We start from the raw sequence: 27840 nt of genomic DNA on the forward strand, positions 1-27840 counted from the left end.
GCCGCGCACGGGCACGGCGCGGGCGCCATGTTGGAGCGTCGCTGAGCGCGGGGTCTCGCTGTGAGCGCGGCCCGGTCTGCGCGGGACTGGGGTGGGGGAGCCGCGCGGAGCCGCGGGGGAATCGCCCGGGCGGATCATGGACGTCGAGCGGCTGCAGGAGGCGCTGAAAGGTGGTGGCGAGGCTGGCGGCGAGGGGTGGGGGAGCGGTGTCGCCGCGCTGAGGGGAAGACTGAGGTCTCTCAGACCCTGTGGGGGGAGCGCCCCTCGCTGAGGGCCACGGGTCCCCGCGCTGTGGGGAGGGGGCTGCTCGCTGGGGGGGGTCCCGCAGAGGGGGGAGAGCCCGGAGGTCGTTGTGGGGAAGTGAAGGGCAGGGCCCCCGATCCCCCTACCCAACGATCCTCGGGGCTGCGAGAGGGGGGGATCAGTGACTCTCGGGTCTCCCCGGCTGCCGTCCTGGACTCCCCGGCCTGGCCGCCCCTTCCTCCTCATTCCTGCCCCTTCCCCGCCTCCCGGCCCCTTCCCCCGCATCCCGGCCCAGCCCGGACCTGTCCGCTTCTCCCTCCCCAGCCCTCTCTGTTCTGGGCTCAGCTTGAGGAAATCAGCCTTTTTCTGTGCCGTAGCTGCTCAGAAGAAGTTGCAAATCAACTTTTGCTACTCTGGTGCGTGCGGTTTCTCCTCAGGAGAAATAGTAAGTGTTTCCCAGGGCTGGGAAGCTGGTGGAGTTCGTGGGAACAGCCGGAGCATTGAGAGAGCACGACAGTGTTTGTGTGGGAGCTGTACTGATAGTTGAAGCAAATCGCTAATTATTGTGAATTTTTGTTCTGTCCCGTCTTCTTTTACCGTTCTTTTTCTGTCGTTCTCATGCCAACAGATTTTGAGAAGAGAGGAAAGAAGGAAGTGTGTCCAATACTGGATCAATTTCTTTGTCATGTTGCTAAGACTGGAGAGACGATGTAAGTGTGACTGTTTTGGTGGTCCTCAGTTGTGACTTAAAACAAATCTTGCATTTTAAGTCAGTGAGATTCTATTAGGATTCTCTTTTTGCCTGTAGGTTGCTTCATGGAGCTAAATAAGCTTTCCCTAGTTCCCACTTAATTTTGTGTGGATTAGTTTAGTTTGCTGATAGTTTTATCTCACGGGGGCAGACTTCTTGTATAGGCTTTGCTCGGGGGTGTCTGTCAGGTCTTACTGATCCTGCTCAGCACAGTAAAAACCTGTTGCTTTTCCCGGATTTTAAGAGAGATTCAGGTTTTGTAAGTGGCGAGTTCAGCTGCTGTTGCAACGTTTGCTGTACCCTGTTGTATAACTGCGTTTGCAGTATCTAACTGTGTTATTTACATAAAGATATCAGTGGCTCAGATTGTTTCTTTCTGGGCTTTGTAACCATCCTGTGATTGTGTCTGGGTGCTGCTTGTGAAGAGGGGACAATCCGGAGGTGCTTTTTGCAGACCAGAAGCGTGGGAACTGCTCTGAATTGCCGTCGTTTTTCAGCTCGCACGGGAGTTTCCCTTCTGCTGCCCTTTCTGTCGCGGTTCTCCGGGAGGGTTTCCCCCGGAGGTGCGAGGGAGCCGCGCTCCTTTCAGGGATCGGTGCTGCTGCGGGTGACTTCCTTGTGGATCACTATTTGGCAGGAAGGGGAAAGGCTTCCCCGGCTGAGTTGCCGTAGCTGTGCTCACTTTCTGGCGCCCAGGCTGTCTCCTTGTTTTTGAGGCCTACTGCCAGACTACGGCTCCAGCAGGGGAGATGTGCTTTTACGAGTTTTTTTGTGACCAACCAGTGACCGCAGGGGCTTTGTTTGAGTTTCTAGAGTCCCTCGAACTTGTAAGAGGTTTTGTAGGTTTTGGTGGTTTTCTTTTTTTTTTTTTTTTTTTTTTTAGCTTGCTAGTACTGCTTGGATTAATGGTTTAGAAAGAAAAACAAGTTCTGAAATGTACTTTGCTCTTTGAATAGAAGGCTCAGGCTCAGCAGACATACACAGCTGTAATGCTTAAATTTTGGTGTAGTGCTTATACAGAAAAAACACGCCACGGTAAGCCCATACTAAAATATGTTTAAAATATTTTTCCCATTCTGAGATATTCTTTAGGTTGTTTTTACTGTTTCTGCCACTATCACATATATTCCAAAATAATTTTTAAAAAGTGATTCTATCGGGGCAAGTTCTTGGGAAAATTATTTCCGCTCTGATTTTATTTTCATTTAGGAAATCGAGGTTTATTTTTTATTATTTTTATTTTAGTTTTACAAACTTAAACCTGAACTGGGATTTCTCATCTGATATACAGATCCTGCTTTCTATGTTTCCAGCGTTTTCTTTGTGGTGTCTTTGAGGTCTGTACCTCTTTTCAGCCTTCTTGAACCTTTCAGTTGCATTAAATTGTTTTTTAAAAAGTGTTGGATGTGCATATCAGAAGTGTGTAATATGATCTGGAGCATAGGATGGCATGGAAATACTGTTCTATAATATTAAATTTGTTTCAGATTATCTACCAAAGTCTTTATTTGTTCATCAAACATGATTGTGTGTTCACTGATGTGTTATGTATCAAAATCTCAGGGGAAAAATGAGTAAAAATTAAAATCTCCTGGGAATCACTCACGGGAAGATTGATAATGTGCATTTTAAGAACTTAGTGTATTTTTTAAGCTAGTACAACTTGACCATTGCACGAGTATGCTGGAATAGACAAACCTACCAAATATATACAAATTTAAAATTCTCTAGAAAGTCTTTATTTTCACTCATACAAAAGTAACTTTGTGTAATAGAATCTAAACCAGTAATAAATAGATACTTTGGAACAAGGAGATAAAATACTAGTTTGCAGTGACATTTGTTAGGATCTTTACTAAGTTCAGAGTATAGTTTAAAAAAAACGAACAGCAAGGATGGTTTAGTCAGGGGTAATTACATCCATGGTTTGCAGACTTGATTATTGAAAAACAATGGATCTTACTCAGTCACAGCCTGTTCCTAATGTAACAAACAAAAAGTACTGAGGCGAATCAGGACAAGTGAAATGTGAAATACTTTTGCTTTCAGTTAGTAGTTCTAGGAGAGTTATATGGTCTTCATGGGAGTTCTGTCAGCTTTTTAACTTCATCATGACTACTGATTTTTAGAGTATAAACTGCAGTCTGCATCCTGGGGTAAATGTTCTCACCCCCCATACATCTTCAGACACAGTTGCAGCAGATCTTGGTGACTCTTAGCAAACTTAATTTGAAAATGTACTAATGAAGTAAATTAAAGTGACTCTTTAGTTTCTCCTCGAAGCTCGATCATGGCACACATAGCTTCCTCAACAGATGGAAAGCACAGGCTCAGGTAAGGTTGCTGGGTACCTCCCTGCCCCCACTTGTTCCAAAGTGCTTATTCATCTGAGGGAGTTGGGAACAGGTATGTGCAGGTTTAGGTGAGGCTCTGATCTTCCTGGGATTTCTCTGGCAGCAGCCTTGTCTGGTGCAGCCTGGGGGTCACTGTTTCACTTGGGGTGTTCAGCTGCTTCTGCAGCCCCACAGGGACCCGGGGCAGGAACTTCTCAGTCCTGACTCTTTTGGACGAGGCTCAGTTCATTGATCCACATGTTTCGTCCCTGGTAGCTGGTACATCCAACTGCAGAGCAACTGGAGAGGTAGTGAAGGGGACGAACAAAGGGTGAGAGGTGGTAAAGCCACCACTGCAACTATGATAAGGCTCTTAGAGAGTATCTTTATTGTAATTAGAGGTCTTTCTCACAAGGAAGGTGTGGAACAAAAACGTTGCTAATTTTGGTTCTATTATCAGTGTAAGCTTACTTGTGTTATCAGTGCTGTGTAGTAAAATCCTGATCATACAATGACATGCATTCACTTCATCTTTTTGAAGTTTTCCTCTTGTGCAAAGTTAACCATTCACTTAATTGCTGGTGAGATTATGGCCTACATTTACAAAAGCCAGTCTAAACTTCCTATATTAGAGGTGACAGAAGCAAAAGTGTGATTGCTTGGCTGCTTTGAAATATTTTTGTTTCTTAACAGTTGCCCTGGTAAGACTTAGTCTTAGGTGAAATATAAAGTTTGTTGTTCTACCTTTTTTAAAGTTGTCTTGAGTCTTAGGAATTTTTTTTTCTCTTTTCAGAGGAGTGGCATACTCCCTATTTAATCTGACTTTTTACTGAGATACTGACTTGAAATTTCCTTAGTGAGACCGAGCACAGTCAGGGAAGTTTGTTATAACCTCCTTGTCTCCACTTTGTAACAGATCAGTATGACTTGCAAAACTGAGAAAAGTGAAGAGAGATGAAATTTTATAGTCCTAATACTTTACTGTATCTGAAAGATGTCTAGAAACAGGATGAGGTTTTGTGCCCTTTTTTTTTCATAAGAAATCCACTTACCTATTTTTTCTGAAGTAGAAAGAGCTTTAAGAGATGGGATGGAAATCAGAGCACTGCAGTACTAGAAGTGACATGGAACAGTGAAATTATTTTGTTGTTTCTGAAGAATTCTTAAAAATAGATATTAGGATCACTTCTCAATTGCAATCTTGTGTCCTGTATTTAAAATGTTTTCTCTTACCTCTTAGGAAATTCTCTTGAGTTTAGAGTCACTCTGCCGCTTCAATAGTAAAAATGTTTTTAAACCATATATTTAGGTATTTCATCAAGAAAATCCAATGTGTTGGACTGGAAAGGAAAACTAGATTTTTCTAAAGTGAAAAATAAAACTTAGAAAACTAAAGCAATCAAAAATTTTGTTTTGGTTTTCTATGCATTTCCCCCACTCCTGCCCTGGGGCAGGGAACCTATAAAATGCAATTTTAATGGCTTACTGTAGTTGAAAGTATAATGCAGAAGCTTTCTGACAGTGAAGGAATCCAGAAAGTAGTGAAGTACCAAAATCTGGAGCAATAACAGCTCATAGGCAGAAGTGATTAATTGTAAAATCCTTCTAGGCCTAAGTAGAGAACTCTGCCCAGGATGTGATGCAGTCACACCGGTTCCTCCCCTTAGTGCAGCATAAACAGCCATTAAAATACATTCTGGCTTTATTTCTTCCTGTAGTGAAATTCTTTTGGAAGCTCAGAAATGTTAATTTGAACCTCATCTGAGCCTGAAAACAACTTGTTTCTTCGCATATTTCCTTGAGGGCCAACACAAGTGGTTTTTTGCAGTTTCTTGAGTCAAGTTTAATTCATGTGATTGTAGGGCAAACATGCGCATCGGTACTATCATCTTAGAATAGTTGGAGGCATCTGCTGGAGGTGATCCAGGCAGACCCTGTGCTCAAGGAGAGCTAATTCCAAAGTTGGATAAAATTGATTAGGGCTTTGTGCAGCATTTCTGAGAATCTCCAGTCATGGCAATTCAGTAGCCTCAGTTTGGCTTCCTGTTTCACTGCTTAATCACATGCACTGGGAAGAATGTCTCCCTTGGAGCATCCTGGGCCCAGTGCCTCTCACCCTGCACTTGTGCATCTCAGAAAGGAATCTGTTTCCGTCTCTTTGGATGCAATTATCCCTTCAGTGGTGAAAGTCAGCAGTTGGATTCCACCACCAGAGCCTGTGTTCCAGAGGCAGCCGTGCTGCCTTAGCTTCCTGCAGCAGCCTTGGTCACAGCACAGGCTGACAGCGCTCAGCTTCCCGCCTGCCAGTGCAGGGGTTGCCCCGCTCTGGGCTGTGAGCACCAGCGTTTGTAATTGGGTGTGGTTGGACTTTGGATCCCAAGCACCGCAAGTACTGCAGTGGAGCCTGATGCTCCCCTGGGGCTGCAGCTGCCCAGCTTTGTGCTGGTGTGCCTTGCTCAGGTTGAACTACAGTGTTCTCTGGTCTTCCCTCCACAGCAGTCAGTCAGGTGGATCAGGGATGATTTGCCTTTAGTAAATTACATAACTGTAAATGTAAGTTACATAACTGCAGTTCCACCAAAGATAATGGCAAAAATACTTTTGACCTTTTGATGCAATTTCATGTACCTTACGTAGCAGTGAACTTTTTTCCTACTATACTTTTAACCTTTTTTGAATCAGTTTAACTTTTCTATTAGTTTATTACATCAGTGACATAGTTTGTCAGCTGTAGGAGAGCTGAGTGAAGATGCAGTAGCCATGAACTCCTACAAGAATAAGTTTGCATCTCAGTTGAAGTGTTTTAAATATGTACTCTGAACGCTTGTATAATATCCTTTCTCTTGTTACAGATGTATAGATTTTTTAGCCATATGTCCTCTGTCTTATTTCACATGCTTAAATTTAAATCTGTTTTTTTCTCCAAAGTATGTTCTCTGCTTTTATTCAACGAACAGTTTTCTTGCTCGACATGTGTGTGCTAGCATTTTTTCTGATTTGGAGACAACTTACTTTCTGGAAATCTTAATGCTTATTTGGGGAATGTAATTCCTTATGATTTTTTTTTTTAACATGAAATAAAACAATTGTCAAGTTTCTGTTGTGATGAGCAGGATCATGTTTTTCTGAAAGAAGTCTCTGTGTGCCTTTGTTAGTATAAGCCTCTTCCATTTCCACGTTCTCAGTAAAGCAAGAGATGTGAGTAAACTTCCTTGCATTGTTGTCCACTATTATTCCTCACTAACTCTATTCCATTCAGCATCTGGAATTACCCCCCCACTAACTCCCATTCCACTGACACTGTTTTCTGTTTCATAATCCACTGACACCTTGAAAGGACAGGGATCTTTTGTCAAAAAGCCTGCTGATATACCTTTGTCAACACTAATTTAGCTTCCTTGCTCTTTTACCTCTATTATAAACAAAAATTTCTGTATGTGTGAATTGTGTAGCTGTAGTACTTCAGAGCAGGCAGTGGTGATATTGATGAAATCACTTGCTGCTTTGGGAAGCACACACTGTTGTAGTGTTTTATTTTAAGTGCTGCCACTTCATATCTATTGGGAGTGGGGTTTACAGTATAAAGGTCAGACTTTAACTGCCATTATAAAATGTGTGTGATGAACTGAGCGTAATAAACATTAGTCTCTCTATGGAATACACGTGTAAGGAAATGAAAAAGGCAAACTAATTGCAGCACTGAGTTTTTGGGGTGATGGGACTGTTTTAATCACAAATGTAGCTTTGCACATTCAGATTTGCAGTGTGAGTGTGGCTTCCTTCCCTGCTGCTATACACAGTTCATTCTTGTGAGCACATTTCCTGATAATATTTTTGGCAGCCAGTCCATGTCACTTTGCACAGAAAACCACTCCACCATGTATTCTCTGGTAGTTAATGCAGTTGCACGTGTTTCTGATGATCACTTTTGCTTTTATTCTGTGGTCATCCTTCTCCTCAAGCTCAGTTCTCTGCCTTGCTTGATAGGATTTGTTATCATCCTCAGAGTTTCTCTCGGTTTGTACCTTCACCTCTCAGTGACGTTGCTGTAGTGGATGCTTCAGTGTGACCTCTGATGTTTTCCAGTGGCCCTCAAGTCTCTGTTCTGTGGGGGTTGTGCTTGTATTTAATCTGAAGTACTTCCCCAGGCATTTGGGTATTGTTCACTCCCTATTACACTTCTGAGTGGTAAGGATGTTTTTCCATTTTGACTTTATAATTGGTGAGCCTTGATCCCTCTTCCTGTCTGAAGCTTTTGGGAAGGTTTGTGCCTGATGGCACATGGGGGGAAGGAACGAGGCAATAGTGCACACAGAGGGAAGGATACAAAGCAGTCTGGTTGACCTGGGGAAGGTGGATTATCAAGTTTGTGGATGAACCAGACCGATGCTTTTCCACAAAGCTGATACATGTCTGGCAGGTCTCAGTTTTAGAGATAAAAATACTTGAAGACAATGACAAGATTTCCATGATGGCAATACCTGGTGATGCTTGGCTTGGAAGTGTTAGGGGAGTGTGATGATGCACAAACACTGAATGCCTGTGGATTGGGTCACTGAGGTAGGGTATACCTTGTCAGCCCAAGCATGTGTCAGCTGAAAATGCCTTGTGTAGAAGCCAACTGGATGGCTTTTGTTTCTGGTTTTGAATGAGTTAACAGGCGCAATTTCCCTGGTCACAGTAGTACTGCTGTGAGACCTGAGTGAGGCCTGTGGGTTTTGGGGACAGTGCGTAAGGTGGCAAGCACAGGAACTCACTGCAATAGAGATGCAGGAGTAGCTGCACAGGGTGCATTTTCCTAATGTGGTTTCCCAGCTCTGTTGCTTGATATAGTAAACATCTGATCATATTATCTCAATGTGGCCTGCTGCTCCTCTGAGGTGACTGGCTCCTTTAACAGTGACAGCTACATTTACCAGAGGAACTGCAGGATTTCTTGTGTGGATTTGGTTGTTCTGGGCAAACTGGTGATACCTGAAGCAACACTGGTGTCCTGTATTGCTTTCTCCTCTGCTATAAGGAAGTTAATTTTTGAATGAAGAGTGTTGTAATCTTGTACTTTTTTGTTCTGTGGTCAGTTTTTGCCTTTAAAATAAAAAAATGAAAGGTGCTTGAGTTTGATTTTAGATAACTCTATTCACAAATGTATTTCCTAGAAAATTTTGGACTGAAATTTTTTTTCTGTTCTGTGGGACAGCTGTATTCCGTTGGAGTCAGCTGAATATTTATCAGCAGAGATCAGAATTAGTCCCTTGATGATTACAGATAGTGCTTTAATGTCTTCTTCAGCTGTCTGTTTCCATAACTAAATCTCAATCTTTGTTGTTCCTGGCAAGAGCAGTAGTAATTTTCAAGCAGCAGAGGTGAACACTCACACTACTGAAGTAGATGTAGTTCTAATGTCTGATAGTTTCCCTGGTTCTGGAATGAGCTTATTGTGCTCCCAAGGAGAGCAAAGACTGGATTTAGGCTGACAACAATCAGTGAGTGAAAATGGAAAAACACCTCCTGTGCTTGTGGGAAATACCAGTTTTTCCTCTTTTGAACACTTCAATATATTTTTAATTAAAGTGAAAGGTAACATGAGGTAAAATCCTACTGAAGATAAAATGTGAGAGTGTTTAATTTTACATGAGTTATCAGGTGAAAGGGAACAGGATGCTCTCCCAGGACGAGTGCTTTGCCAGTGTTTTTCTAACAGGAGCACGCTCTGCAGCAAGGCACAGTGTTCCAGGAAATTCACCCTACCTGGAGCACCTCAGCTTTTAAAATTGGATGCTCATTTGGAAACACTCATAAAGGATCTAGCACTTGCCTGGGGGTTTGATTTAATGTTAGGTTGAGGGGTTTGTCTGTTTGCCAGAAGCATGTGAGAGGCCAGTCTCCATTGGGGTACAGGGGATTTTACTGTGTAAATCTCTTGTCATTGTTTGGAATTTCCCGTGTTAATCTACACTGTGTGAATGGTGAAAATAGCAGCAGTGTGCAAACTTATGACACTAAAATGAATTGCATCAAAATACTGTTAAAATAAAGCACAGGAAATAGAAAAATAAGTTTAAAATACAAAGAATATTTGACACAAGTGCAATTAGGTAAGGTATATTCTTTTACCTGGTAAATGAATGCAGCTGCTTAAAGGAATGGCTCAGCTCCCTGTTAGTCACATCACACATCTTACTCCGTCTTATCTGCAGCATTAATTTTGTGGTTAGATCAGTGATCTGCCTCACCCCCCTGTGTGTGGGATCACGGGAATGTGTGGGAGCAGCAGAGCACGCTTGCCCCTTTTGGTGTAGACAAGGACAAGGTTAAGTGTGTGTGGTGGGGCAGCACCCTCCTCCTCTGCACTGGGATGAGATCCCTGTGGGAACCTCAGCATGGCTCATCTCCCTGTTAGTGGGAGTTCAGTGCTGCTGCTTTTTATCCCAGAAGTTTTCACAGGTATTTTCTGAAAAAATTGAAAGTCATTTCTCTACCACTGAGCACACCTAGTTGAGAAGCAATCTGTTTATATCATAAATAATGAAATAGTAATTCCTGTACAAAAGCTAAGATGCCAAATGGCAACAGGTTTGGGTTTTTTCATTTGTTGGTCTGAAATCACTGGGAATTGTGTTTTACAGGCACTTCTTAAGGTTTTTATCTTGTGCACCCGTTCTGTATAACTGTGTATGCCCAGGTGTCCTTGTTTATAGCCACTGAATAGATTTCATATTTGGGTGTGCTGGATAAGGTAAGGATTGATACAAAACCCTGGCAGAAAAGGTAGAGGGAGTAGGAGTAGAACAGAGATATCCAAGGGAAGAGCTGAATGTGACCTCGGTCTCGTTCTCCCACAGGCCTGCAGTCCATGGGTTCCCTGTGCAGCTGCAGCTCCATTGGCTGCTGGAGAGGATCCCTGGATGCTGCTCCGAGTGCTGAGGCGCTGCCAGGGAGCAGGACAGGGCAGGCAGTGGGACAGGACAGGCAGTGGGACAGGACAGGCAGTCCCGGGCAGGCTCTGGCGCTGCCTCCCGCTGCTGCTCTTTCCACAGCCTGGGGGAAGGGAGCCACGCTGGGGCTCCTCGTGCCTGGCATGAGTTCTGTGCTCCCTGGTGGCAGACACGGGCCTTGGATTTGAGTAGGCATATTCCACCTAGTCCTTAATATTCCTGTTGGATATATCTTGCATCGAGGCTGTAGAAGAGCAGCTGGAAAGCTGCCTTGCCAGGGGGTTTGAATTGGGTATGTGATTGCTGAGTGCACTTCATTTTCTCTGCCTTTTCACTTTCCAGATAGTTCTGGAGATCCCATTGATAGACCAGAATAGGAAAGGAATTAACTTGTTTTGGATGAAACTTTAATTTTGCCTTTGACAGCCTGGGGAAATTACTATGTCTTATACTATATCTTCGTCTCCTACAAGCTCTAGAATAAGGCACAAAAGAAAAGAAACAGTTACTAAAGTTGTCAAGTTACTTCACTTCAAAACGCCTGTTTCCTACTAGCAGGTCTCTGTGGGAGTGTCATCTCAGTCAGCAAAAATTGGGGAGGCAAAGGTAATACAAGTGGCTCGCATCTCTCATTCCATGTTAAGTGACTCCCTCAGAGATTGTCCTCTGGTTCTTTCCTTGTGTGTTCTGAGGACATTGCCTTAAAATCAGTTTAGCTGGACATAAAATGTTTGCATCCTAAATATACAAATCAGCTTGCCTTTTTTTTTTTTTTTTTTTTTTTAAATTTCTGCTGGTCAGAGAGCCAATAGTAGAAGTGTGGAGAAGGAAATACTTCCTTTTACTAAGTTCTGATATTTCTTTTTATGGCCTGTTCAATGAACAGAATCAATAGTAGATCTACTTTGGTTTCATTTTATGTTCTGTGTGGTATTCAGCATCTCTCCAAAACAGATGGCATCCTCTTAAAATTTAAATCAAGTAATTTTGTAATGAACTTAGACACTGTGAAATCTGAAGACAGACATCCCACCAGGACTCCTGGGACTCTTCATGCTTTAAGTACATAGCTGGGTCTCTGGAAGCTTAACATCTCTTCTATGTAATGTTTCTCTTAATTAAACCTGTAATCTGTAAGGCAATCCAGAAAGATTTATGAAATAATCACAGTACTTTCAGGAGTAAGCCTTGTTTCAGGCACTCTGAATTTTTCCTCCAGTTCTTCAGTCAATTTTAGGTTTTGTCCTGCTTTACTTCAATGGGTCTTACTGGAGTTTGAACCTTAAAATCTTGCAGAGTTTGTCTAAAGTGCGTGAGCCATATGCATTCCCTTAGGGTTATGTCTGATGTTTTATTACAGTTTTCAAAAAGGGAGATGAGTAAGTCAGTGTAGTTGTCTTCTGCACTCCTGGAGCCTCCAACCTCCACCTCATGTCCAAGTCGTGTGTTGGTGTAGGGGGAGCACTGTTAGAGCAAAGCCTTGCAGTGCAGTGCTAAATACATGAGAGGGAACCATATTCCGTTTGTTCAACATGGATAGTTTTCCCTTAAAAATAGTAGGGATTTTCATGTTTGTCAGGTCTTGCCCAAACAACCTTGTTAAATATTTCAGGCTTTTTGCTCTTCTCATTGACACCTTATCTCCCGAAGTGAATATACCAAGTGGGAAAAGAATCAAGTATAGAAACTTGTCCAATGGTCAGAAGAAAATATCAGTTAATTCTCTGACACACAAAAATAGTGCAGATATTGAGCTGGTTCTCCTCTTCCCCAATAACCATTGTGGTAAGAGAGAAAGCTGCTTTCATAGTTTCACCAGTACAAGCATTTTGCATAAGCAGGAGATAAGGGAATGGGGGGATGTCTTTTACACTCTGGGAATGATATGATTAGATTATTTCCATGTAAAATGCAATTTTGTTTGGATATGCATGTTTGGAAGGATGAATCTTATGCAAATCACATTAGTAGAGACGCAGTCATTCCTTGCAAGCAACTTTGTGCTACTAATTCTTTGAAATCAAAGCATTGCATCAAATTGCTTGCCCTGCTTTCTGTCTGAGGTGGCCTGTTCCCTGTTGAAGATGCTGTTCATCAAGTAGAATTGGTGCATTTCTAAACTTGGTTGATGTTGCTTGGCAAATTCTGTTGATCTGTAGTAATGGATTAGTTCCAAGAGCAAATCATGTAGTGCAAGTACAGGTGTGAAATAGATTGATGGCTTTTATTAGGGAACAGAGCTATTTAGGATTGAATTCTTCCGTGGTTCTGCTCTGATAATGTTAGATTGTGTCTAAATTAGCCTCTCTTCTTTTTGTTGTTGTTTTTTATTATTCTTCCTTGTACAGTGGAGATATTTTTGTTGCTTCATCAACTCTCAGTGACTCAGTGTGTTACTGTAGCACTGTTCTGACTGTGGAGTTCCCCATCCCTCCTTTGTGGCTTTCATCTTAGAGTTTAACTTTCTTGTCTTCACCTACTAATTTTGATTCCATTCTGGGGTTTTATGTAGCTCTGTGTGGGATTTTAAAAAAAAAATTATTATTGATTTCTTTGCATAGTCTGTCATTTAATTTAATCTCTACTTGCTCATTTCATGCTTATGTGTTCCTTCACCCTTTCCTAGCCTTTTGTCATGTTGTCTTTCTAATTATATGTAAATCTTCTCAAAACTTGCTGATGTTTCTTGTAGGATTGGCTGTTTGGTCAGATGCTGTCTGCTTTCCTGATCGACTCTGAAAACCAAACTGAGTGTCTTCAAACACTGAAATCTCTTCCATCCATGTTTCTCTCTTATGTTTCTAATGTTTAATGAAATTTCAAGGTCAGGGACTGCACTGGGGTACAATATTAGGGTGTTAAACATCTTTTCATACCTTAAAGCACATTATTAGCAAGTATTAAATGTTTAAGTAAGGTACAAAGAAATGTTGGACTCTGTGTGAGCTTCCATGCTCTCATTTGTTGCTTGACTTTTATAGGTGCTTTTTAAAAAACAATTAAATTGTTGAGTTAAACTACCAGCAGTTGTGTCTGTCCTGGGAGAATTTGAAATGGGTGGTGTCTGTTTGGATGCAAGCTGTAGTTCTGAAGTGCTGTGATTGGTTGTTTCTCTTCAGCCATTCCTTTGCCTCTTGTTAGGTGCTTTTTCATGAAATCAGTTTCTTCCTCTGTATGCCAGAGCAAATCATTTAGGTTGATAGAAGGAAAGGATGGTGCAGGAGCTGGTGGGAGGGAAGCAGAGGACTCTTCCGATAAGCTGGCATTTTTTCCTAAATGATTTGGAGCACATGTGGGACTACAGGCTCATTAGCCCAGAAGAGCTCTTTGTACAAGTATGTTTACACAGAGTGACCCAGATATTGTAGTGATAGGTGCCTTGATGTACATAAAATGTATGTAACTACAAAGCTGTCATGCTCTAGAATGAAAGTATACTGAACCAAAACATTGCGGGATCAGCTAATTTTTTGAAGTATTGTTTTTGAAGGTGTGGTCACAGATCTTAGAGTGTTCTCAGGAACTTTTTTTCTTTGAGTGGCTATAAAAGTTCTCAAAGTTGCTGATACAAATTCCCAAGCTAGTGTAGTGGACAGGAAGAGCATGGTTTGGAAGAAAAGGCTGATTATGTGCAATGCTGAGTGGGAAGAGCAAGTATTTATAAACAAGGCTGCTCTGAAAAAAGTATGAACAGTATTTTCTCCATGGAATTTCTTCAATTTGTTATTCTTACGAACTTAAGATGTTTATCAGTTATTTTCCAGTGTATAAAACTGTAGAAGAATTTTCTTTTGCTTCTGTTTGGCTCTTGTTAGATCAAGAAGGTATTGACCAAACTTTCCTCTTGGTTTTGGGTTCCCACATTGTGTAACAAAGCAGAGAAGATAGAGGGCTTTCTCAGGAAGTTTGTGATACATGTGGAATATTTTTCTTTTCCTGAAAACAGATATTTGGCACTTGTTTGTCTCTTCTGTTTGTCTTTCTGAGCAACGAGTCTTTCAGTGACTGGGGATAACTTAAAATTTCTAGAGGTGTAGATACAGATTACTTTGATAGCTAGTAGGATATGCCACTTTTAATTTTGTATTGTCTACAGTTCTACCCATTGTTACGAAGGAACTGGTTTTCTCTATGGACGAGTTTCTAGAGTTCAGCTGATGCCAACTTGTACGTGTCATTTTCATAGACTGGTAAAACAGGAAAGGTGACTTCGCTCTTGAGACACTTTTGATCACTTCCACTAAGTAAATGGGAACTGAGAAAATCTTACTGTCCCTGCAGAAATAGTTTTGGTTTTTTTTGGTCAGAAATGAGTTCATTGTTTTAACAACACTGATTTCAGGAGAAGCATGGGACAGCTCTGTTTATAGTTTGAACTGCAGTTCTGTCTGAGATTGCACTGAATGTAACAGTGGCCTTTGAGCAGTTCAGCTTTCCTGCTGCTGCTACTGCAGCCCCAGCAGCAGGGAATCCAGCAGTGCTGGGAAAAACTGCTGCAGAAACACAGAATGTCCGAGCAGCAAGGCTGTGCTGAGCCCCTGCTGCTGTGGTTACACAGCTTCTAGCAACAGCTTGTTGGGTCGATCTAAGCTGGTGTTGCTCTGTCTGGATTAGCTGTGGTCAGCCTTGTGATTGCAGGATGAGGTTATCCTTAAACTCTGCTGCCTCTGTGTGTAACCTGTCCTGTGTTACCTGGTCAGCAGTCATTTAGTAAATGGTTTGGAATGCAGGTTGAGAGATGCTTTCCATGTCAGTAGTTCAGTGTGTTGCAGATGTAAGTTCTTAGCCTTTTTATAATGGGACAAATACTAATTAAAATTTTGAATTTAAAATCGAAGTGATAGTTTTCTGGACTTCTGTATATGGGCAAAATGTTACAATCTTTGTTTTCTGTAGCTTCAGCATTGTAAAGGAGCTGGTGGGTGCTGCTTTCAGGCAGTAGATTGCCATTTTAAACCTCATGTTGTTGATTTATTTCAAACACTGATGGGTTAATAGTCTATGAAAAGATAAGTGTTACTATTTAGCAAGAAATAAATAACAGTGAAAACACAGAACAGCGGAAGTTTTAAAGTGTGGAAATATATCCAAATGGAGTTGTCAAAGAATGTTTAGAATAATAGTGGAATCCCCTTTCATGAGGCAAGTAAAGCTCTTGCGATGCTCTGTGGGGAGTAATCCCACACTGTCACGGGATTATTTACTGTGTTTTGTGGTGTGTTTATGTATTACATCTGTGATTTGTTACAAACACTTTGGTTTCATGGTGGTAACACTGCAGAATTGTATAGCTTTTTTATTTAACATTTGTAATAGTAATGCCTAATATTGTACATTGGAAAATTATAGTATTCTGCTTTGGGTGTAGAATGCTGATTGGAGACTTAATCCAGTGAGACTCAGTGGTGCTCTTTAATCCATGCCATTCCCTTTGGGACCTTGATGTTTATTTATTTATTCATTTTTATTATTATTATTCACTAAGTCCTGTGGTCCCTCCGGTTGTGAGGTGCTTAAAGGTCTCTTGTTGAGGGAAAAGAGAGGTTTGCTTTCCTCTTTGGAATTCCCCCATTCTTGCAAATTTATCATTCCTAATAAAAGACAGGGGCTTTGTGTTTGGATCTCTGTAGATAAACCTGAGCTGTATTTTCCCCCTTTTCATCTCATAATTATTTCTTTGAGACTAAGGAGGAAATTAAGGCAAAGATGACGTGGCCCTGCTTTTCTGGTGCAGGCAGGCTGATAGAGCTTCCTTGGCCTGTGGTTTGGGATTTGGTGGTGCTGGAGAAACAAACATCACCACAAGTGGTTCACAGCACAAATAGTTGTGTCAGCCCCACAGAAGGGCAGCTGCTACGTGGGGTTGAAAATAGGGCCACCAAAGGCAGCCTGTAGATAAAATACAGCCTTTGGCTAAATTGTTCTCTATATAGTTTAATATTGCTTTGAGCAGGAGCTGAAGGGCTGTCCAGGGGCTCACATTTTACACTTGTTTGGTTTGAGCCTGCTCATACCAGATCGTGTGTGTTACAGATAAATGTCCAAGATCGTCTTCTCTCCTTGTTTATTGTTTGTTATTCCATATTTCTTTCTTTTCTCCGTCCTGGAGCTGTGCAAGCTCCTGCATTAACAGGAATAGAATCAAATCGATCCTGAACTAAATCAGTTGTTTTCACATTGCTCCCTGTGCTGCTCAGACATGCACGAGCCCAAGGAGGCCCTGAACAGCTCCTGTGGGTGCTCTGTGGGGCCGTGGGTGTGGAAGGGCTGGCTCAGCACTTGTCTGTTGTAGCTAGTGTGAGGGACCTGTTTGCTTGAAAATTTCAAAATGTAGAATTTTATAAATTATGAAACTTGAAGCTGTAAGGCAAAACATAATTTGGAAACATCTTAATAGCTTCCTGCTGTGAGAATGTTTATGGGAGTCAAAGTTGTTTTGCTCAGTTTTTCGTCAACAAGTGCCAGCTGAGATATAGAAAATCCTGGCCTTTTTGAGAGAAAGATGCAGTGAAATGCTTTTAAGGTGTGTGGAGTTACAGAAGGCTTTTGGTAAGGTTTTGTTAGGGAAGCAGATAATCCTGTGTACAGTTGCTGTATGGATTCCAGACTTGAAACACTTTTTGTTTTGGTGTGGTGGTTGGGTTTTTTTGGTTTTTTTTTTGTTTTTTGTTTTGTTTTGTTTTTCTTTTTTCCCCTTGCTCCTTTTGTGAGCTCAGTGAAAACTTTAGGCAGCATGTAGGCTCACTTTGTATTGTATAGACACGTGCGTATTTCACATTTAGGTTTGCATTGTCAGTGGATATTGGTTCTTTAAGGAAACTGCCTCCCCTGCTGTTAGTGGCAATTGATTTGTGTTACATTGTTCCAGTGTAATTTTTGAAATAGTTACCATGCTTTAAATTCAGGAAGGGAAATAGCACTGCATTACTTGCCTTGTTCATCTTAGGACTGGCATACCAGGGTGAATGTTGTTATGCAAACATAAACTTACACTGTTCTTTGGGTTTAGGACTAACTTGCCTATGTCTCAATGCTTGTGTTTTATGCAGGGTTCAGTGGTCTCAGTTTAAAGGCTATTTTATTTTCAAACTGGAGAAAGTCATGGATGATTTCAGAACCTCAGCTCCTGAACCAAGAGGGCCCCCCAATCCAAATGTGGAATATATTCCCTTTGAAGAGATGAAAGAAAGAATCCTGAAAATTGTCACTGGATTTAATGGGTATGTATCCTTTGTTTTCTAAAATCAGGCTAACAAACATATTTCTCCAGTTTTGTAACATAGTTTGTACTGTCTGTCTGGAACTGTTCATCTTGCTTCCTTGAATAGATGAGCAGAAGCAGATATGCACCTTGGAAATACATTGCAGTAGTTTCTGAACTTCATTATTCTGTCACTGAATGAAAAGTGTGACATGCTGTCATGTCATTCACATTGTTTTTTCAATCTGTAGTTAGTTTTTAAACAGTGCATTCAAAGAAGCATCATATTACTGTGCGCATTTAAGAGTAAAGTCAGATTGCTTTCAGTATATTTTGAAATACCAAATGGGAAGAGGTCGTCTGGTGTTCAGTTCCTGATTGTTTTGTGGCAGTTCACTGGCTTTTGAAGAAGCCATGCAGTGAGAAACGGTGTGACCAGGAGGTGTACCTGGGTTAGAATTGTTAAATAATGCCAAATTCAAATTTTCAGCTGAGGTGATACTTATTGATGAAGGACATGGATGTTTGATCAGTTGCTGACAGTGTCCTAGATTAAAATGTATCTGTGCCCTTTGCTGGTTTCCTTTTGGAAGTTTTTGTTTCCTTTCAAATAAAGCTCCTGATGTTTTTGTCTTATTTGGTGTGTCCTTTTTACTAGTTTACATAGTATTTTTGTTGTTTCTAAACTGGATTACGTGCTTGCCATAAGCTGAGTCATCCTGGTTGTGGTGCTCAGTGCTTGTTAAGACTTTTCAGCATTTTTCTCAGCTTGTTGTAAATCGGCATGTTCTAAATTTTGTATTCCTGATACCCTGAAATTTCAGATTCAGTGGTGCTACTGACATGTCCTTAGTATTGTATTTTGATGCTGTATTTATAATTTATACTGTCATTGTTCCATGCTACTTCATTTATTTGCAGTTTAGGAGTCTAAGTCAGATCTCCTCTTCCCCCAGCAACTGCTCTCATGTAGGAGACTTCTAAGAATGTGAAATTCAGCTTGTTCTCAGCTCCCCAATATTTATACCAAGCTGCTTCACTGCAGGAATTTAAAAACAAACCTATCCTTTATGCTCAAGTCTGCCTCTCTCCCTCCTCCCCCAGCTTTTTGTTAATGCTTCGTTGCCCACAAAATGGGTAATGTTCTCCCAGGGACAGCTAATGAATGGGCTGCTGTTATCTGCTGTTGTTCCCAAGTGCACTGAACAAACCTCTGGATGATGAGTCTGGAGCTTAGGCTGTGCCTGTGCTATTTTCATCCTTTGCTGTAGCACTTCAGGGTGCTCAACTTCCTCATACTTTGCAGTGAAACTCCCAGGCTTTGAGGAAGCAAACTGCATCCATTAGTTACCTTAAAGGAAATAATGCCTGGGGATGTTTCAGGATCTGGGATTGCAGAGTGGTTCATTCAGTAAATCTTGTAACCCCCACAGGGAGGATGTGATTTTAAAAGCTGAATCATGTGGAGATCTGTCCAAAGAGTAACAGCAGCAGGTTTTGGGTTGTGGGATTTGTATATTCAGGCTTCTTTAGAGCTGTGGGTGTCATTTCAGGGTACCAGGGCAGACAAGGAAGCTACTTGATGTGACTTTATTATTGGGATGTTTTTATTAGCATTTGTTTGAGAGAGAGGGAAAGAGTTCAAAGTAGCAAGTTTTTAACAAGTTTTGAGTTGAAGAAGTAACACATTAAAAATGACCTCTTTTTTGGGGTCTTTCTAGCTGAAGTGCCTTTTGAAGAAAGCACAAACTGGCTCTTTTAGCCTGTCTGTATCTTACTTGACATGGTGTCTTCACAGGTTTACAGAGCCAGATTCTCTTTACAATTCTCTTACAATTGCTTTGGAGTAGGAACTTCTTGCCATTTTTTTATCCTTTTATCCTTTGTTAGTGAAACAGGAAGTTCCAAGGTAAGTTACTGGGGATCTCAATGACAGAGAAATTTTCACAGCATGAATAACTTAGATCATAAGTCAAATTTCATTTATGTGGGTTTGTTTGTTTGTTTGGGGTTTTTTTGGCTACAATTTAATGTAACTGGTATAAGTAATTTTCCCAGATCCCTCTTCAGTACTGTCCAAATGAATTTTTGGTTTGTAATTCACTCTGGACTGTAGTGCTGGAAGTGCTGTTTTGAGTGTGTTGGTATAGAATTTTGAGTGGTTACCTTAAGTGGGCAGATCAGGACTATTCATGCAGCTCATATGCTGAACTAATTAAATTTCCGAGCATTTACAGTCAGTTCTCGTACTGCTCACAAACTTTACTTTGGTGTTCCTTTATAGATTTACACCAGTTTAAATTACTTCTGGTTTAAGATCACGTTGTTGAACTATTTTAAAACAATAGTTTTTCACCAGAAAGAGTTCCTGAGGTGAAGTTAACTTTGGGTTTTGCCAACTAAAAGCATTTGCAAGTGTTGAAGGAGTTCCATGCAGAGGGGTGATTGTGTGACACCGGGTGCCATCTGCTGCTCAATGCACGAAGTTCACTTTGCTGTGAAGAATTTGGAGGGAAATGAGTTGGCTTTTGCTTTTTTCTTTTTAACTTCTTATAGCTGAGATTAAAATAGGAAGACAGCTTTTCCTTCTGGAGTCAGTTGCAGGCTGCACATTTCTCGAGTTTTCTGTCTTACTTGGGGGATTAGCACTGTGTTGATGTTTCAAAACAATTCTTGTCACAGCATTCCAGGTGACCCATTAAGTACAGCTAAATCCAAATTAGCCACATATTGATTCCCCAGGATGTCTTACAGATCTGGCTGATGGAGAATAATTTAAAATTCTGTATGTTTTTGTTTCTGTTGAATAAATGGATTTTTGAATGGACAGTCTAGTCTATTAAAAAAAGAATGAAATATTTTTATTTATGGATTTTCAACCAAAACCCAAAATGGCCATCACAAGAAACAGATCAATATAATATTTTATCTATATGGAAAGATGAACAGATCAAGTAAATTCTTTGTGACTTAAAAGTTGGAATGTTAAAAGAAGGCACTGCACAGAAGCTGAATATTGTGAGGATGGACTTGATCTTAAAGGTCTCTTCTAAGCTTGATGATTTTATGAAGAATTTGGGTGTCAAAGATTGCTGCTTGCCCAATGAAGAGCAAGGGAAGGGAAACTAATAATGCCAGAACCACTGTCAAGTTTAAGAGCGTTCATGTAATAAACTGAATTAGAAGGAACACTTGTTCCTGTGGTTTTTCTGGTTTGTTGAGGATTAGGACTTCCTCAGTAACATAATGTACAGGCAGTTCTGAAAAACATAATTAAATTGCTGATACTTAGTCACTCTCTGAGTACTACTTGCTTTTAGTTAAAGTGAGTTGTCATGTGGGATGATGAATTGGAGCTGTGCTGACCTGTTTGCACTGAGCTGGTGGCAGAGCTGGCCATTTCTCACGTGGCTTTTTAGCTAATGAGCAAAGCTGGAGATCCATGCTGTGTTAGCTCATGGCACAGGCTGGAGATACCATGTACTGACTTCCTCAGAAAATAATAAAAGTGGAATTTGGACAGAAATTGACAGTATAAGGATATACACACACATGCGTGTCAGTCTGTATTGATGCAGCTCTGGATTTGTATTCCCAGCCAAAAAATGGTTCATAAATATTGTATTAAATATTCTTCTTAGATAACTTTTAAAATGCTTATGGCTTCAACTTCCAATAGTTAATTGTAAAAATGCATGGTGCTTTATAATTATACTGAAATATTTTTGTCAGAAGTTTGTCAAAATGTGATGCTGAACTTGGATTCAAAGTGTGTGACACCACAGGTAACTGGGAATTGTCTGTAAAGTATTGCTTGTCTGAAAGATCAGTTTCTCATTTCAGCAGGGATGAAACTGAGTGCAGAATTGTCAAAAAAAGAAATGTGTTTATGTGGTTCCTATGGGCTGATACATCACTAATTATTATTAATTATTAATTATTTTTCCTGATTTGCTCTTTGATAGATGAGTACATTGTCCAGTTGTAGCAAAATAGATTATTTGTAACAGCTGAAATATAATGGATCTACTAATTCCAACATTTACTGCTTTTTCTGTAACTGTGTTTTGTAAAACCTGAAATAAACTACAAGTTGAGACTTTTTTAGCTCTAGTGTGTATGACTCAAATTTGTTTTGAATCCCTTAAAATTTCTCTATATTGGAATAGTACAGTCAGAAACTTCACTGTTGATCTGATTTCGTTTTTGTTGTTTAAATGAGTCCTTTGAGTTGTGGGATGATGCATTTAGGATTCTGCTTGGGTTTTGTGGTGATGAGCACAGGAAACAGCTTTGTGTATGAGATAAATAAAGCCTTGAGGTGCCACCCAGTATTGCTCATGGTAACAAACTTCAGTACTGGTTTTGTTCCTCCTTCTCGGTAACGGGGAGAAAGCAATAATGTTGTTGCTTCCTGAGAGTCATACTTATTAAAATAAAATTAAATTGTTATAAATCTATTTCATTGCAGCATCCCCTTCACTATCCAGCGACTCTGTGAGTTGCTGACAGATCCTAGGAGGAATTACACAGGAACAGACAAATTTCTAAGAGGTGTGGAAAAGGTAAGTATTTCTCTGACAGAGAACACAGCTCCACAGTCACAGCCACCACTTAATAACTTCCCAATTGCTCCCAAAGGTCTGCTGGTTTCCTTGGGGCTCAGAGCCAGAGTATAGCTAATGGCTGCTCTTAAGTGTCTGAGTTTGTTTCATACCTTTCAGCAGCAAAAAGCAGTTCTAAAATAACTTCAGACATAAAAATTAATCTCAGGGCTGCAACTGCTGTGTTTTGTAATCACTGTGCAGTACTCCAGCTGTAGTGTGTGGGGGGTGTATTGGCAGTTGTTATATGGAGTGCTAGTTAGAAATGATCAGATGAAACCTGAATCTTTTGATCAGGCATTTCCTCCCACATTTGGTTTCAGAGTAGATCGAGAGGTGAAGAAGAAGGGAGGCCCCTTCCCTCCAGTGTCTTTTGTTTCAGTGTTTAAATCCTGTGGTGTAGCAGAGTGTGCCTTCAGAAGGGCACACAGGTGTCTTAACTGGCATTTTACAGCTTATATCAGAATGTGGGATCCTTCAGAAGCCAGGAACAGATTTTCAAGATATGGTTCCACAATTGGATTCAGGATTTCTGGAGAACTTTGTTCTCCAGACATCCCTCAGTTAGAAATTACAGGCACTCAGGCCTGAGGCTTAATGTGCTGGTCTTGTTAAAACAGCAACAAACTTATTAAAATCCTGAATTTTGGTGTAATTATGGCCTGACCTTGTAAGTGGGAGCAGAGCTACCTTAACAGATAAGACCAAAATCCTGAAACTTTTGAAGTTTTGGGATGTTGTCAAGAGCTGAAGCTTCTGTTTCTGAACTCTTGATATATTTGTTGTTTGTATATTACAGAATGTCATGGTTGTCAGCTGTGTATATCCATCTTCAGAGTGAGTATAACCCTCTTTTCCATGAAACTTCAAGCTTGTGTTACTCACAGGGAGAATGTATGTGTGTGTCTAATGCATTTCTCTTGCTGTCAGTAGTTGTATCTAAAAGCCAGACAGGGAGAGTTCACATTTTGTTATCCATAGTGCAATCAGCAGTAGGGATGGTGTCTGCAAGTGTAGTAATTGGGAAAAAAGTAAAAATTCCTTGGGGACTGACAGTGGGGGCTTTATAAGTTTGGGATTGGGAAATTCTCTGCAAACAAGCTTGAAGTGATTTAAAGTTCCTTTATTCATAACATTTTGTTGTTTTGTTTGTTAGGAAAAATAATTCCAGTAGTTTAAATCGGATGAATGGTGTTATGTTCCCAGGAAATTCACCAGGGTACTCTGACAGGTGAGTTCAGTTCCAGGGGTTAACTTTGACTGGATAGAAGCAGTGGAGTTCTGGGAATAGCTGGTTCAGATCCCTTTTTACCTGTTGTGATCCCAAATAAGTAGCCTTAAAAATGAGGTGTGCCATGGAATACACTGGGGAGTGGGGGTAGAGGAGGCAGGAACATGTATGCTACATACTGTGTATTGTCATCTCTCTGTCACCTCGTTGAGAATTTTTTCTTGTTATTTAAATTTTTTAATCAAATTTGCACATTGGAGGCAAGGAGTATTTTATTCAGTATAAAACAGCAAAGCCCCTCATCTGTTTGTTTAGTTTTGTTGATCTTATAAAGGAAGGGTATAGCTGCTTTCTGCAAAATAGGAACAAGTTACTTTGCTGAGAGGCTGGGTTAACTTTCCATTATTATTTTTAAAGATCGAATGTAAATGGCCCTGGGACCCCCAGACCCGTGAGTCGAACGAAGGTTTCATTGTCAACTCCCATGACAACCAACGGTTTGCCAGACAGCACAGAGCATAAAGAGCCCAGCTTGCAGCAAACAGAGGAGAAGAAACACAGGTTTGTCAGAAGGAGTGTATTTTGAGCTTTTAGTATTCTCAGGTTTTTTATTTATGTTTAAAAATAGTTTAAAAAAGACATGTAAGAGATGCATAATGGAGTCTTAAGTCAGGAGTGATGACTTTAAGGTTTTGTTACGTAATAAGTGAAGCAAATTGTGTTGTTGTGACTTAAAGTGTTTAAATCGAAGTAGTTGCTACTTTTTTTTAAAGTGTGACGAGATACAGAATGTTTGTCTTCAATAAAAGCTACATCTGCTTTTGTTGCTTGTAGTGAATCACCAGCGTCTGAATCAGAAGGTGCTCAGAGCAGCCCAGTGAAAAATAAGCACTCTGAGGATGATCCTGCAGAAGCAGAAGGACATGAGGTAAAAAGACTTAAATTTGACAAGGAAGGGGAAGCCAGAGATGCACCAAACCAAACTGCCTCTAGTGAAGTCTCTTCAGGCATGGGGGAAGAGACGGAAGCATCCTCTACATCTCAGGATAAAGAAAAAGATGCTACCTGTGCCAGACAGCACTGTACAGAGGAAGAGGAGGAAGGTATTTCAGAGTTCACTGTCTTCTTTTACTTCCAAGGAGTTGGGATTTTCTTTGCTGGAGACCAGTGCTGCTGGGATTGCTGAATGTCTCCTGTTGTGCTTAAAGATGAGCTGCTTGTTCGTACTTCAATTTTGCATGATTTACCAAGTCTATTACTTCTTTTTCCTTGGTCCTACACTCAATTTGAAACTTACACAAGGGTACTTAAAATCTTTTGGGGCCATAAATTAGATCAGGGTGCACCAAGAATTCAATAATGCCTACTTTAGGGTATCATCAGGTGTTCTCATCCTTTCTGCAGATGGGGATGGGTCATACTTACGTTTTACTATCTTTATTAATAATGGAATTTACTTTATTACAGCCATAAATTTATGTTTTTTCACTGAGGAGACTGAGCAACAATGTCTCCACATCCTGTCAGAACAGTAGAAATTATCTCACTGAAAGGCAGGCTCTGTACCTAAGTAAAAAAAAAAACCTAAAAAACCCCAAAAAACCTGCAGTTAAGAGACTAATCTAGTTTTTACATATTCTTCAAAGTTTCGTTTTAATTATTTTTTGCGGCTGGAGAAATAAACATCTCTCTGAAACATCTACCAAGAATCTGTCCATATATATTTCTTTCCCACGGGACTCCTGGTTTGATACATTGTGTTACAGTATCCCCACTGTAACAATTCTTTATGGCTCAGGTATTTGTACAATGTTCCTGTAGATCATGATGGCTGTACACTTGAAACAGCCATGTTTTCATAATTTCCCGGAGACTGATTCTGAAGGCAAGTGGAGGATGTGGGGAAGCAAGAAGAAGTTACTTCTTAGACTTCATCTTTATCAAGTGAAGCTTCACTAAGTGAAGCTACCTGTTAAATAAAATAACTGGACTTTATTTTATGGTATGTTGAGAGAGTTTGGATATTCTGACAAAGGTGGCCACTGCTTTATCTTCTAATAAAATCGGGGTTTGTCTGTTTTTCCTGACCTTGGCTGTGTTGTGGAAGTTCTGCTCAGCATAGCTGGGAGTGGAAAGTAGCAGGATTAAGGTATGTTGAAAAATCCCTTGGTAATACTGTACTTTCTCTGTTCCTAGAGTCCTTCATGTCTCCCAGAAACGTTGGTCCAGACAGAAAAGAGCAAGACAAAGACAGTGACTCCTCAAGTGTGGCCGAAGAGAGCTCTGAGGAGAACAATCAGATGGAGGAGTCTGAGCAGTCGCGGGCAGAGAAGGATTTGCACTCGGCTGACAGTGACATCAGTGCATCCGCCACTAGTGGAGCTGACTGCAGTGAAACAGAAGAGCTGGGCTCCTATGCTAGTGAAACTCCCGAAAACTCCTCAGAGACCCCGATGGAAAACAGTGATGAAGCCACAGAAGCTGCAGATGAACCTATGGAGCAAGACTAATTTAAATAAACTTAGAGGCAGTATTTTCCATAAGGCTCCGGTTTTACACTGTATAAATAATTTTATGTAATAAAGTGGACCTTTAGTTTTACAAAAAGAAGCAGGTTGTAAAATAAACTTCTCCATGGATTGAACCTTGAAAGAGTTGTACATGATAAGAACTGTGAATACCAGCTCCTTCAGGTCCTGCTTACCGCTGAACTTTCGTTTGGTCAAATCAGTGGTTTGTGTATAGTTTTTTTTATTTAGAATAAAAGTTTTTAAACTGGAAGGTAATTATAATTTTGACAACTTTTTTGGAGATCACCACACCTAGTTGTATGTAAGCAAGAAAGCTTTTTGTCTTGTCTTTTTCTGACAGCTCTAGCAGTTACTTCATATTTTGGTTACAGTTTCAACATTTGACATGTGAAATTCGGGGTTTCAGGCTGGTTTCTGGATTTTTATTTGAATACACACCAAGAAACCTTCTGTTGTGTGTTTCAAATGTGTTCCATTTCACACACACATTTCACACACACATCTCCGCACAGCATGCACACCTCCGTGTACCCTCGGTATTCTAAGGGGGAAAGGGTATATTTTTCTGTTTCTATAAAAGATAAATACAGCAAATACTTTTTCTATAGGGAAAAGACTGAGTTCACCTCTCAAGGCACTTTGCCTCTGGAAAAACAAAACACATGAAATCTGGCCCATATGAAACCCTGGAAATAGTAACATTGTTGAAAACACCCGAGTAAACACATTCCAAGAGAACTGTTCCAATGACAACATTTTTGTATACTTCTGAGGTGCCTGAGTGAAAGGAGTTCATTTATTTATGACAAAATGTGCTTTATGTTGAGAACGTTGTAATCAAAATATTAGCTTAAACTTTTGTAGAAGAAATGTTTGAAAATAAAATACCTTGGAAGAAATGAGCAGGTATTTGCCTTTCTGAGTGCTTCTTGGAGCTTGTGAATATTGTAGAGAAGTCTCAAGAGTTCCTCCAAGGTTTGCAGGTGGCATCGGGCTGATCACACCACTGGATGGGAAGGATGGAGACGTGACCCTGGTCATGTTCCTGAGCTACAGGGCTTAGGGGTGCAGAGGAATCACCACGATTTGTATAACATTTTGGAAGTGAACTAAATATTTTTGAACATACTACTTTGACAGCCAGTGTTACATTTTTTTCAAACCAGCTCAAAGCACAAACTACTGCTTTAAACTCAATATTTTCCAGTTCCCATATTTAAAGACATGCAAGCTGCAACCTCCCAGTCACAATTACTGGCTGCCAAATTTATACCTGTTTCTTCAACTGTACCTTTTTGATATTTAGAATTTTTAAATTTCTGTAAAGTAGATTTTTTGTAGATTGTAATGAGTGCTCACTGCCATTGTGAAACGGTATATAATTGTATAATTTCTGTGTGTAAACTGAATGCTTGGGCTTTCAATACAGTATTCATATAAAGCAATAAATATTAATGTTATGAAATATCTGAGTACATTTTTATCACAATTGTCCCTCTTTGGTTTTAAGTTCATGTACCTGAAGTACAAAAATGACCTCTAAAATGCATGCTGATAGTTTCTTGTACTACATGGTCTGCTTTGTATTGTTTGGGGGAAATTTAGGTTTTGATTAATACCAGAATTAATTTGGCTCAGTTGGACTATGTATAAAGTTATTTCTTGCTGATGTTACCTATCAAGTTGTGAGCAGACAGGATTCAGGGAGACGCTTGCAAAAAAAAAAAAAATCTTACTGATCGAGATCCCCTTGCAGAAGGAAAATTGTATTTTGACTCATTTTCATTGTGCTGAAGGGTTGGATGTGTGTCATCAAATTAAAGGACTGAACCAAAATGTTGAAATTAGGGAAGTTTAAGATTATAGTGACATCTTACACTTCTTTTTTTCTTTTTTTAATATTTTGCCAATGAGAAAATTTTAAAATTTCTAAGTTTAGAGATTTCTGAAATTTTCTTTAGATTGTTTATTTGTGACGATACTGTCAATAAACTTGTTCTTTAAGCACCTG

The 27840-nt window shown here is 40.4% G+C and overlaps 1 protein-coding gene across 1 annotated transcript; it reads left to right on the plus strand.

Annotated features, from left to right (window-relative positions):
- On the plus strand, nt 1–27840 carry PPP4R2 (protein phosphatase 4 regulatory subunit 2). The gene is made up of 9 exons (XM_039558912.1): nt 1–170; nt 872–953; nt 17312–17482; nt 21935–22028; nt 22867–22904; nt 23224–23298; nt 23716–23859; nt 24133–24401; nt 25495–27840. The coding sequence occupies exons 1-9, from the start codon at nt 137–139 to the stop codon at nt 25806–25808; spliced, it is 1221 nt and encodes a 406-aa protein (XP_039414846.1). The 5' UTR covers nt 1–136; the 3' UTR covers nt 25809–27840.

This window comes from Corvus cornix, chromosome 12, assembly GCF_000738735.6.
Source record: "Corvus cornix cornix isolate S_Up_H32 chromosome 12, ASM73873v5, whole genome shotgun sequence".
Lineage (NCBI taxonomy): Eukaryota > Metazoa > Chordata > Aves > Passeriformes > Corvidae > Corvus > Corvus cornix.